Consider the following 12,100-nt stretch of genomic DNA (forward strand, 5'->3'; position numbering starts at 1 on the left):
CATCGTTCCCCCATTACTTTATTAAATGCAACTAATTTGGTGAAGTCACCTTGTGCAAAGCAAGAACTATGAACACACCTTCACATTCTTTTCCATCAATTAATTCAAAGCCAGCAGGGCAATCACATTCATAACCAATGGCAAGATCTCTGCAGATGTGGGAGCAACTAGCTTTGTTCACCAAACATTCATTGAGGTCTGCAAAAAAAAAGTCAACTTCACTGCCTACTACTGCCATACCCACAGATTGAGATAACCACATATACTTGACAAATTAACAGGTTACTTCAGAGTTCAAGGTATATGATAACTTGTCACAATTAAATAGTGAAAAAGAATACCCTGTACCATGAAATATCTGATTTCATTCTTTCCTGAAGCTTCCCAAAGATGCTCTGCAAATACAGGTTATATCATGGTTTACAAATGCATGCTCTGTGCCTGGAGTTACCTCAAGTCTACTGCATTTTCCCCAATGGCACTGCTAATCTGAACCAAAGACTGACAAAATTCTGGAAGCAGCAAAGTTTGGTTTGATTTCCAAGACACTCCACAAAGTGAGAAATGACAAACAGGAATGCAAATCTGAAGATTATTAAACTTAATTGGCATCATGCACATTAAAGTGTATGTGAGGATAACCATCTCCAGAACTATAGCTTATATAATTATGCAATGACCAGAAGAGATTGCACAAATTCCATTCTTTAGATTGTTCTTTTATCTAGTCATCTTTGGTAAGACCTCATGGTCTTGTTGTCAGAGCTCAAACTTGCTTACTGTCTGACACTGCTGTTTACTCAAGCTTGTAGACTGAATCATCACCAAATCTCCTCTCAAAAACCTCGACCATTGCATTCCTCAAAGGTACTTACAAGTTCAGTGTCAGAACATGAAGCTTTAGATATTGCTTTCAAAAATGGAGGTATCAATCACCATATTTTAGTGCACTTTAACATTTATCAAGCAGTGAGATTTCTCATTAACATTTCTACTCCAACTATATAGTGGTTAAGAGATACTGAAATATTTCAAACACCATGATACAAAGTTCAGTCAAGAAAAATAATTTAATGACCAACAATTACTCCACATGAAATTAGTGAAACTGAAAGAATGGTCTGAATTGTCAAATTTATAACAAAAATGTCCTATGCTCTCCAGAGAGAAAGTGCAAAACCAGGGTTGCAGAAGTCAAGGGAAAGACGGGAGTTGGACTTGGGTGTGGTGATTTCAGAGAGAAGCTGGTCAGATTGGTGTAAGGACAACATGACATTAATTATAAATGCAAGATATGGACTGGTTCAATATAATTTAAAAAAAAACACCAATTATATCTTACCCCACAAAAGTTACACTGATCAAAAGCTGAAATTTCAGAGATGTGTTTCAGATGTGGAACTGAGACAGAAACTTTTCTACATGCCACGTGGCATGTAGTGCATAAAAATGAGGCCACTTTGGCAAGAAATAGCAGAAAAAAATTAACCAGGATAACAGGAGTGGCCTTCACGGGCGATCCAGTGGTAGATCTACTCTGTAATTTTATGGAAATAAGCAACAAATTGAGCAAACATCAAATCTCATTTATAAAAAATAACAGTAGCAAAAAATATGCATCACAATCACTTGGAAACCCTCTTCCCTCTACTCATAGCACGACGGACTGCAGGAATTAACAGCTGTACACCTATGAAAAAAAAAATCACAACTGTTGAGTTTTGTCAAGGGCTGACAGCCATATCTGGACCATATAGGGGCCCCAGATACAGTAATAAAAGGAAAAGAGGTACAAAAGTAACTATTATATATCCAAAAATGTAGTTTCTCCCCACTGTACTCTATATACTTAAAATATATGCAAGCTTTGACGGTGAACGGGTCTGTATGTATGGAAGGGGAGGAGGGAGAGACTTTTTTTGTTGCACTTATGAGATAAAGTTTAATGTATTGTATATTTAAAATGTAACCATGTATATTTTAAAAAAAATATTCAAAAAAAGAAAAAGATAATTTGAAGGATTGCGGCAAGACAACAACTAGCAGTGATGAGGGGTAAACTGTCTACATTGTTGAAGCTGCAGGCAACTGCAGAAAAGCATAAATTGCCCACTACGGAAGAATGAAGATCAAGACAGACAATGTTGAAAGAAAGAAGATTTTAACATGTTGGAAACAGGAACTAGAGATTTATTTTAGATTTTATTGTTGCTTGCATGGAGATTTTGATGTTTGCACTTTTTCAAAAATGCCCTTTACATTAGTTGCCCAACAAAGAACTCAAGCCCCCACCCCACCACCACCCCTGTTTGTTGTCCATTTGCATCACTGGTCCAGATTCCCCACAGCTATGGAAAACAGTTATTGTTTGCTGCCTGGCAAGAGCTTATTCTCCATCACACCTCCTCAAGCCCTCATCCACAATTGCATTAGTGTCTGTTGCCTGGTAGAAGGCCTTTGATCATTGAAACCAAGGTAGACCCCATTTTAACCTGCTGTCTTCGCAGCTCAAAATGTATTGGAATAGTAGAGCTAGGCAAGCATGTAAAGAAGCAACAAAGGGGTAGGCAAAAGTCTAATTATAGTAGATGGTAAAGCAATGCACGTATTGGGGTCAAATGATAAGCAAAGGATAACGAGTCATTGCTTTAATTATATTCCAAAGGTATTATTGGGTTGGAGCCTACTCTAAGAACTTCCAGTCTTCAAAGTTGTGCAGAAAGCAGACCCCCAACAAAGTAATAAAGGGCAGATGTTGGAAGCTTCAATCAAGAGCTTTGTGTAAAGAGGGATTGCAAGTCAAAAGATTAGAACAAAAAGATTTTGACTAAGTAGAGAACTCAGTGGCAAGCTTGAGATAGCTGTGAGATGATGCCTTCAAATAGCTCAAGGACTTGCAATGCAGAGGACAAGAATTGGACAGATTCGCGATTGGGAGAAAAGTGTAAAGATACTCACGGCATAGCTTCAGAGGCTCATCACTCCAGTCCTTGCAATCTGCATGCCGATTACATACTTGGATTTTATCAATGCATTCTCCACTTTGACATCTGAAGTCATTGGGTCCTGTGCATTCTTGATGAGCAACAAACCAGGTCAGAAAACTTTAGCAATGAGAGTATTAATTCTTTCCAGTTTAATTGTACACTTACCATTCATACAGTTCAACTCATCGCTGGCATCAAAACAATCCTTAAATCCATTACATTGCTTGCTTTTGGAAATACAGTTACCATCACTGCATTGAAAGAAATCCGGTCGGCATGTCAGAGAAGCTTAAAAAAAAACCAGAAAAAGCATCTGTTCATGCAGCTCAACAACAGGAAAGTGCATCATCTAACAACCTTTCATCTCACTTTGCCAATTCCAGGATAGAAAAAGCCTGTTTAACTTCTCCCAAAGAGTGTTTATTTATAATATCTGCTGTTTAATTTCATGTATAAAACAGGCTTCTTTTTTATTTTAAAGAGACAGAGAGAATTCAGTTCTGCAGTTTTATAGTTCAGCAGCAGCTGGAACTGGAACAGGACAAGCTGGCAAGCTTGTGGAAAAACCCCATTTGGAAGATAGGTTGTGAGTGCTTAGTTCAGCCTGGTCCAAATCCTTGTGGTTCATACAAGAGAGGAGGACTGGCTGCCTAATGTTTCACTTGAAATAAGAGAAACAAAAAGGAACTCTGTAGTAACCTGAAAGAAAGAGGTTATCATATGGAAAACCCTGATGGGACAAGTTTCTTCAGCATGGCCCTGAAGTGGCTGGTTACAAGGAATCAGTTGCGAGTGTCCAGCGAACAACAAATCTCTCTCTGAAAACGGACAAGAACCTTCCTGAGTGGTAGCCATTTATCTTTCAAACATCAACGTCTGGTGAACTTCATAAATGTTAAATTTTGGGCACAGTATAAGTATTGCCTGCAACCAGTGAACTTGGAGGAATGGGAAGTGAGATTGGACTGTGAATCAAAGAACCACACGTGCGCACGCGGGCACGCACTAAGAAGGGGGTTAAGTTAGGTTAGTTAAGTTAATACTGACAAGTTAAAGTTTGATCCAGTTTTCATGTTTAAAGATACTTAAACAAAAGTTGCTTTTAATTAACTATTTGTCTTGGTGAATATCTATTGCTGCTGGGTATTGGGGTCCTCTGGGCTTGTAACATGCTCTTGATTATTGGTCTCAAATTGTAAATTAGTTTGGTTCTGATACATCTTACATGAAAAGTGATGACAGGCCAATCTTCAAATTAGATTTCATCAGTAAGATATACTACTATTGAAAGATACACAAATACAGAATTGGTTTAAACTACTGCAGCAACTTTCTAATTTATAAAAGCTTATTGAAAACAATTCCTTTTTACTCATAGCATGACCTAGTATGGCAAAACAATCCCTCAGCCATCTGCTTCATTGAAAATCCTCCTAGTGCCATCATACAAGTTCAACATCCTCATTCCATCATATCACTGCCATATTGTGACCAGTACTCTGGATTATTACCTCAAGTGATTTGAATGTCATAACAGGACTAAACTGCTACTTTAACAGAGATATACAAACCTGAAAAATATATCCACTCAAAATTCAGAAAGCAATCTTATTTAAAGCAGTACAGTTAGGTCAGTGCTATTAGAGGACCAGCAAACTTAGGTTTGAATCTGGCAATGCCTGTTGGGAGTTTGTATGCTCTCTCCATGAGTTTTCCCTCCTGTCAATTTCCACCCTTCAAATACATATTGGATTGACAGGTTAATTGAGTTTCAATGCCTGGAATCGGTGTGTTGTTTAAAAAAACCCATTAATTTATCTTTAAACTCTGAATTGCTCTTGCCAAATTATTTAGTGCCTTATTCAGTTATAACAAATAATGGGCATTAAAGCAATCTTAAAAATGTTAAATCTAACCCGTTATCCCAAGGATTAGAGGAAGGTACTTGGATCATTGCGGACTAGAAGTGCCAAATTGGCCTGTTTCCGTGCTGTAATTGTTATATGGTTATAACTTCTCTACATTAGACCCTAGCATCTGCACATTCTCCGGTTTACATCCATCACATTTAGTAAGTTCACTCAGTGTGCACAGAGTTAAACTACTTACAGCAATTGACTTCATCACTTCCATCTTTACAGTCCACATCACCATCACAATACCATCGACTGTGGATGCATTCACCAGAGTCACATTGGATCTCATCAGGAGAGCAGGTTGCAAGTGAAAAATTATGCCCACACTGCATTGGAGATTCATCAGATTGATCAATGCAATCTACATTGGTGTCACATACCCAACTGAAAGGGATGCATTCAGAATTTTTACAACGAAACTCGTGTGGACCACAGGAAAGTGAAGGGCAGCCTTTTTCATCACTGCTATCGTCACAGTCATTTTCACCATTACATACAAAATCCTTGGAAATGCATCTGCCAATGGAGCAGGTAAACTCTTCTGTACTGCATGTAATATTGCCTGAAAAATAGGAACATTAACTGTAAAATTATCTTTCTACAAAAATTTGTTGAATTTTGCAAAGGAACTAAATATTCAAGACTCAATAGCCTTAAAACATTAAACCTCTGATGTCAGTCAGAAAAAAATTGGGCTTTACCCTAGAGAATGGAAAAGCTAGTTCATAAAATACAAGAGCAGAAGTAGGGCAATCAGCCTGTCAAGTCCACTCCTCCATTCCATCTTGAGCTGAACCATTCTCCCACTCAGCTTCACTCCTGTGCTTTCTCCCCATAACCTTTGATATACCGACTATTCAGATACCCATCAATTTCTGCCTTGTATACACCCAACGAATTGGCCTCCACAGACTGTTCATGATGGCAAATTCCGGAGGCATCACCCTCTGGCTGAAGAAATTCCCCAACATCTGTTTTAAATGGGCACCATTCAATCCTGAAGTTGTGTCCTCTTGCCCACAGGAAAGTGTTGTGTTGACCTATATAAACACAACTATCAAAAAAATGAAACCCTCTCTACCTTGTAACACTATTTTTCTTTCATCCATGAGCCTGTCTAAGAGTCTCCAAAATGCCCCTATTATTCCAGCCTCTATCACAACCCCTGGAAATGCATTTCAGCCATCACAATTCTTTTTTTTTTTCTTTTTTTTTTTAAAACTTACCCCTGATGTCTCTCCTAAATGTTTCTTCTTTCACTTTGTACAGATGTCCTCTGGTGTTTGCTATTTAAAAGCTGCTGGCTGTCCACCTTATCTATGCTTCTCAGAATCATAGACATCTATTAAGTCACCTCTTATCCTTCTGCACTCCAAAGAGAAGTCTTAGCTCTGCTAACCTTGCCTCACAAGACATTTTCTAATCCAAGCAACATCCTGGTAAATCTCCTCTGCACTCTCTCCATAGTTTCCACATCTTTCCTGCAATGAGACCAGAAAAGAACACAATATTCTAGGTGTGGTCTCACCAGTGATTTCTAGAGCTGCAACATTACCTCTCAACTCCTGACTTATGAAGCCCAGCATCCCATAGGCCTTCTTAACTATCCTATCAACTTGCACAGCAACCTTGAGAAAAGTATGGGTTTGAACTCCAAGGTTCCTCTATTCTTCCACACTCTTGAGTATCCTACTATTAACCTTCAAGTTTGACCTGTCAAAATGCATCACCTCACATTTGCCCAGATTGAACTCTCTGCCACTTTTCCACCCAAATCTGAATTCTATTGTATCCTAAACAACCTTCAACATTACACATCTCCAACCTTCACACCATCTGCAAACTTACTGACCCACCTCTCTATATTTTCATCCAGTTCAATTATATTTTTTTAAAAAATCACAAAACATGGGTTCCAGAACAGATCCCTGTGGAACTCCACTTGTCACTGACCTCCAGGCAGAATGCTTTCCACCCACTACTACTCTCTACTTTCTACAGGCAAGCCAATTCTGAATCCACAGAGCCAATGTTCTATGGATTCCATGCCTCATGACTAAAAATGACTCTCCCATGGGAGACCTTATCAAATATCTTATTAAAATCCATAAAACTAATCTACCACCCCACCATCAATTTCTTTCATTACCTCCTCATAAAACTCAATTAGGCTTGTGAGGCACAATTTTCCCCTCAAACCGATGCAGACTATCCTGCAAAAGACTATAACTTTATAAATACTTACAAATCCTGTTCTTAATCCTCTCCAATAGTTTGCCCACCATTGATGAAAGTCTCGCTGGTCTGCAATTCTCAGGATTACTTTTTTTTTAAAAAAAAAGGAGACCACATTTGCTATTTTCCAATCCTCCAGCATTTCCCTTTTGGTCAAGGAGGACAAAGATCATCAACACATCAGTAATCCCCTCCCTCCATTAACATAGCAACCTGGAATACCAGTAGATTGTCGCGTCCCAGGGACTTAATGATCCTAATGTTTTAAGATCCAGCAAACCCTCTTTCTTCATCCCCATGTGGTCCAGCTCATAAGCTTGTTTTGTTCTGACCTCACCTTTACCAAAGTCCTTTTCTCTGGTGAATACAGAAGTATTAATTTCTTCTTTGTCTCACATTACAATTATTCCAGCATCATTTTCTATCAGTCTGATGTCTACTCTCTTTTCTTTTTTTACTATTGCAGAGCGAGTCGAAAGAACCAAAGACTTGTTAATTCAAACCAAGGCTTTTATTAACTAAATGATTGGAGCAGATCACAAATAGGTCAACCAGTCCAGAATGACGTGGTCTGGCTAGGAGCAATCTTTTTAGACCTGCCAGTAGGTGTGGCTACACTCTCAGCCAATCTCAGTCATCCTACACTACAATCTGTACATATAGACATTGGTGATAGAATCTGTACTATCGCATTCACCCCTTCTTTGAGAGCTGACCCTGGTGTGGATGGAGGTTAGAGGCTGTACCGGTCAGGGGGCCAGACCATCCAGGGTGACCACCGTGGTGCCGGGATTGGGGTCATTGGCGTCGTGTCGCCAGCAGGCTCATAGGGTGTGGCCACTGCTTCGCTCAATTCCCCAACGGCGTTGTTGACAGTCTGGCCTGAGCTGGTGGGGTGGTGCTGGTCCCTCTGTTTAAGCACATGACTTGGGGAAGAAGAATAGGGGGAGATTGGGATAAAGGCACTGCTGCGCCTGATCCGGCCTGGGCTAGGTCCCTTAACGAGACTGTGTCCTCCTGCCCGTTCAGGTACTCAACGTAGGCATAATGCGGGTTCGCATGGAGCAGAGTCACTTGGTCAACCAAAGGGTCATTCTTTGAGTACCAGACGTGACATTGTAAGAGGACTGGACCGGGAACCATGAGCCACACTGGTATGGTCGTTCCAGATTCTGATTTTCTTGGGAAAGAGAACATTCTTTCATGGGGGGGTGGCATTGGTCGCGGTGCATAGGAGGGAGCGGAAGAAGTGTAGGGAACTAGTGAGCACGTCCTGCCAGTGAGAGGTGGGGAGACCTTTGGACCGGAGGGCAAGCGTAACCACTTTCCAGACAGTAGCATTGTCTCTTTAAACTTGCCCATTACCATGTGGGTTATAGCTGGTGGTCCTGCTTGAAGCAATATCACACTCCAGAAGGTACTGCCGCAGCTCTGGGCTCATAAACGAGGACCCCCTGTCATTGTGGATGTAACTGTGCAGGGCCTGTATGACTGAGGAGGCAGTCATGTCCTAGCAGGGCACAGTGAATGGGAAGCAGGAGTACTCGTCGATGGCCGTAAGGATGTAGGTGTTACGGTTGGTCAACGGTAGGGGCCCCTTGAAGTCTACGCTGAGACGCTCAAAGGGGCAGGAGGCTTTGATGATGTGGGTGTTCTCCGGATGGAAGACGTGGGGCTTGCACACATTGCACACCGGGCAGGCTTGGGTCATGGAGTGAATCTCCTTGACCATGTAGGGCAGGTTGTGAGCTTTGAAAAAGTACGCGAACCTAGTGACCCCTGGATGACAGAGTTCCTCGTGGAGTCTCTGCAGCCCGTCTAGTTGTATGTTGGTGCAAGTCCCCCTGGAGAGCACATCTGGTGGGTCGTTGAGTTTACCAGGCCGATACAGTACGTCATCATTTAAAGGTGGAGAGCTCGATTCTCCACCTGGCGATTTTGTCACTTGATCTCACCTCGCTGGGTATTGCTAAACATGAAGGAGACCGCGTGTTGGTCGGTCAGCAGTGTAAAGTGCCTCCAACGAAGTACTGCTTCGACTATGGCCTGGGCCTCCTTCTCGACAGAGAGTACTCCCGAGAGTACATGTCCATACTTAAGACCGCAGCCTCCATTGTCTCTGTGATCCGGATCACGTCCCATGTTCATAACTATATTGCTGGCTTTTGGTGGCCACAAGCTTCCAGCCAGGGGTAAGGTTTGCGAAGAGTGCTGTCGGATCAACTCGGAAAGTGGAGAGGCTACAGGTGAGGCCCCGGGGCGCGGGGGCAGGTGGCTCGGGCTGCTGCTGGCAGGAGGCTTCCGGGGTGGAGTGGTTACAGACAGAGAGCGAAGCATGAGGCCCCCCAAAGTGCAGGGAAACAGTTTGAAACTGGCACTGAAAATCCAGTCCCAGCAGTGCAGGGGCGCAAAATGGGGGAAGGACTAATAGTTTGAAGTCTGTGAACTTGATGCCCTGGACTTTCAGGGTTGCCACGCAATACCCTTTTACCCCAGTCGAGTGTGATCTGGTCACCAATGAAATCCTTTGTGCAGTGGGGAGAATAGCCGGTCCGCAACGGTGGGCCAAGTCTGGGCGGATAAATCTGTCAGTTGACCCAGAATCAAATAAGCAATTGGTATAGTGTCCATGCACTTTAATCAGTTCCATTGCTTTTGTGAGAGGATGGGGGAAGTCCTAGTCGAGGATTACTGATGCAGAGACTTGTAATGGGGACAGTGGAGACCTGCGTGATGACGTCACGCAAACAGTTGGGTCTGAAGAGACAGCGTTGAGGAGTTGGTGTTGCTGCCTGCAGCCTGCTGGGAGTGTCGGCCAGCCAACGGTAAGTGTTGGGGATCATTGCTTGCTGTCAGCAGTGGGGCGGTCAGTCGGGTGGTGGGCACTGGGTTGGTAGTGTTGGTCGCAGTTGCGGGTACCTGGTCAGCTGCCTCGGTGGTGGCAGGTCCCCAGTCGGCGGCAGTGGCGGCCGTTGAGGCCAGGGCTGGGGGCTGGTTGGATGTTGCTTTGTGAGGTAGGGTGAACATCATTGCGGCGAGGGTGGGTTGTACCTTGCACGCTCGGCCTCTGCCCCTTGTTTCAGGTGCTGCCACACGGTGGAGCCCTCGCTCTCATTGGACAAGAGCTCTGAGGAAGAAGTGTTTGAATGTTGGGGGGTGGCAATTGGGTTTCACACGAGGCACTGTTTGATGGCGGCCATTTTGGAGCGACAGACTATAGCAAAGTGGCTGTTTTTAAGGCACTTCTGGCACCTGGCTTTTCTTGCCGGGCACTGGGACCTGCTGTTCTTGTTACTCTTGCAGAAATAACAATTTGGGGTTGCATCGGGCAGGCAGCGTAGTGGCAGCCGACAGCTGTCGGTGTGCGGTGGGGGGGGGGGGGGTAGTAGGGTAGAGGGAGGGCATCCTACTCACATCAGAGTGTGTGGTCCAGCCCCGAGAGTACATGTCCATACTTAAGACCGCAGCCTCCATTGTCTCTGCGATCCGGATCACTTCCTCTAGGTTTTCTCACCCGTGCTCTAGCAGGCGCTGCCTCACCCTATTCGATCGAACCCCAGCCACATAGGCATCCTGAATGAGATTGTCTGTGGTCTCCGCAGCAGTTCTGTCTGTGCAGGCACAGTCCCTGCCCGTTGCCCTTAGTGGCTGAGTATAAGCTCTACAGGACTCACTGGGCTGTTGCCTCCTTGTTGCAAATGTGTACCGAGCATAGACCCTGTTTACCGGTCGCTCTTAGAGCCCTTTCAGCATCTTCATGGCTGCGGCGTAAGTGGTCACGACATGGACACTGGTAGACTCTCAGGGACACCATAGTCATCAATATTATTAGTCGATGGCTGTCCTCCATCACGGCAGGGTCAGAGAGCTGTAAGTATGTTTCGAAGCATCTCACCCAGCTCTTAAAGTCATTCGAGGCTATAGTCGACTGTGGGTCGATGTTGAGGCATTTCAGCCGTAGCATAAGCTCCATCCCTTCAAAACTTTAGTTAATAAAATTGTAGAGCCTGTTGGAAGGACCAAAGACTTGTTGATCCAAACCAAGGCTTTTATTAACTAAAAGACTGGAGCGTATCACAAGTAGGTCACCCAGTCCAGAATGACCTGGTCTGGCTAGGATCAATCCTTTAAGACCTGCCAGTAGGTGTGGCTACACTCTCAGCCAATCACAGTCATCCTACACTACCATCTGTACATATACACATTGGTGATAGAATCTGTATTATCACAACTATTAATAATATTTTTAGTATCCTTCTTGATGTTATTTGCTAGCTTCCTTTCAAAGTTCATCCTTTCCTTTCATGATCTTCCAAGCAATGTTCCCCTCTAATTTTTAGTTAGTGTCTGCAAAAATCTTATGTTGTGCAAATTTTTATCCTGTGACAAAAGTTTGTGCACACAACATGCTGTCGATAAGAACTTGTATAATAATTAATTACTACATCATTTAGGTAACTAAACTTTGCTGGTTGCAAAATATGTTACCTTCTGAACGTTTTTCAAAACTCTATCTTCCCACTAATTGTTGTTTCCTTGCATACCCTTTCATTTGTATTATTTTGGTTTTGTCTTCCTCTTGTTAGCCACAGTTGTCTTATTTTTCCAATCAAATATTTATTTTTTGGAATATACCTGTCCTGTACCTTCCTTGTTTCTCGCAGAAACTCCAGCCATTGCTGTTCTGCTATCCTCCCTGCTGGTAGGCCTTTCCAATCAACTTTGGCCAGTTCCCCTCTCATACCTCTGCAGTTACCTTTATTCCACTAGTATACTGGGGCATCTGATTTTAGTTTCTCCTTCTCCAACTGCAGGGCACATTTCATCAAATTATGATTATTGCTTCCCAAGGATTCCCTTACCTTCAGCTCCCTTGTCAACTCTGGTTCATAATACAATATCCCATTCAGAATTGCCATTTTCTTGGTCAGCTCAGCCACAAGCTGTTCTCGGAAGCCACCC

General features: G+C 43.0%; 1 protein-coding gene across 1 annotated transcript in view; it reads right to left on the reverse strand.

Moving 5' to 3' along the window:
- Positions 1–12,100, reverse strand: part of LOC138763610 (low-density lipoprotein receptor-related protein 1-like) — a 121,923-nt gene that overhangs the window by 104,423 nt on the left and 5,400 nt on the right. Inside the window, 4 exon segments of the mRNA XM_069938480.1 lie at positions 79–198; positions 2,959–3,130; positions 3,133–3,275; positions 5,097–5,465. Coding sequence (XP_069794581.1) covers positions 79–198; positions 2,959–3,130; positions 3,133–3,275; positions 5,097–5,465 — 804 coding nt within the window.

This window comes from Narcine bancroftii, chromosome 1, assembly GCF_036971445.1.
Source record: "Narcine bancroftii isolate sNarBan1 chromosome 1, sNarBan1.hap1, whole genome shotgun sequence".
In the NCBI taxonomy this organism is placed as follows: domain Eukaryota; kingdom Metazoa; phylum Chordata; class Chondrichthyes; order Torpediniformes; family Narcinidae; genus Narcine; species Narcine bancroftii.